Below are 695 nucleotides of genomic sequence, written 5' to 3' on the forward strand. Positions count from 1 at the left end.
TTTGAATATTTGACCTTTTATTACTTATTTTAAGGATGAAAAAGAGAATGAATGTTAGTTAGGAAATGATCTAATGAACAGAGGAATGAAAAGACGGGCACACGGTGACATTACAATAAATGGACAAATCAGAGGAATGGATTATAACAAAGCTCTCGTTTTCCTCTTCCCCCTCCTTCCCAACCCGCCTTCACACCAACTCCTCTTCCTTCCCAATTTCCCCTCTTCCCATCCTCATCTTCCTTTGCCTTCTCCTTCCATTCCTTCACCTTCTCCTCCATCCCTTGCCTCACCCATGGTCCTTCCTCCCCAAAGAGTGAAGAATGTGCTACTGCAGTCTAATGCCATCCTGGAGGCCTTCGGTAATGCCAAGACCAACCGCAACGACAACTCCTCACGCTTCGGCAAGTACATGGACATCAACTTTGACTTCAAGGGTGACCCCATCGGTGGCCACGTACAGAACTACCTGCTGGAGAAGTCGCGTGTTGTCCTCCAGCAGTCAGGGGAGAGAAACTTCCACTCCTTCTATCAGGTATATTTTTGTATCTTTTTGTAGTGGGGGGGGGGGGGGGGCTGCTCGAATCAATTCATTACGGAATCTCTAATTAGACTGTGATGTCCTTTGAATTCAGGTAGTATTTCCATGCTCTATTGGTAATGCTGTGAAAATTATATGATAATCCTAGCTTTGC

The 695-nt window shown here is 45.3% G+C and overlaps 1 protein-coding gene across 1 annotated transcript in view; it reads left to right on the plus strand.

The window, feature by feature from the left end:
- The window catches only part of LOC119591428 (unconventional myosin ID-like), a gene marked incomplete in the record, with an annotated part of 95,009 nt that overhangs the window by 85,475 nt on the left and 8,839 nt on the right, over positions 1–695 (plus strand). The window contains 1 exon segment of the mRNA XM_037940169.1: positions 314–535. Coding sequence (XP_037796097.1) covers positions 314–535 — 222 coding nt within the window.

Source organism: Penaeus monodon, chromosome 28, assembly GCF_015228065.2.
Source record: "Penaeus monodon isolate SGIC_2016 chromosome 28, NSTDA_Pmon_1, whole genome shotgun sequence".
In the NCBI taxonomy this organism is placed as follows: Eukaryota; Metazoa; Arthropoda; class Malacostraca; order Decapoda; family Penaeidae; genus Penaeus; species Penaeus monodon.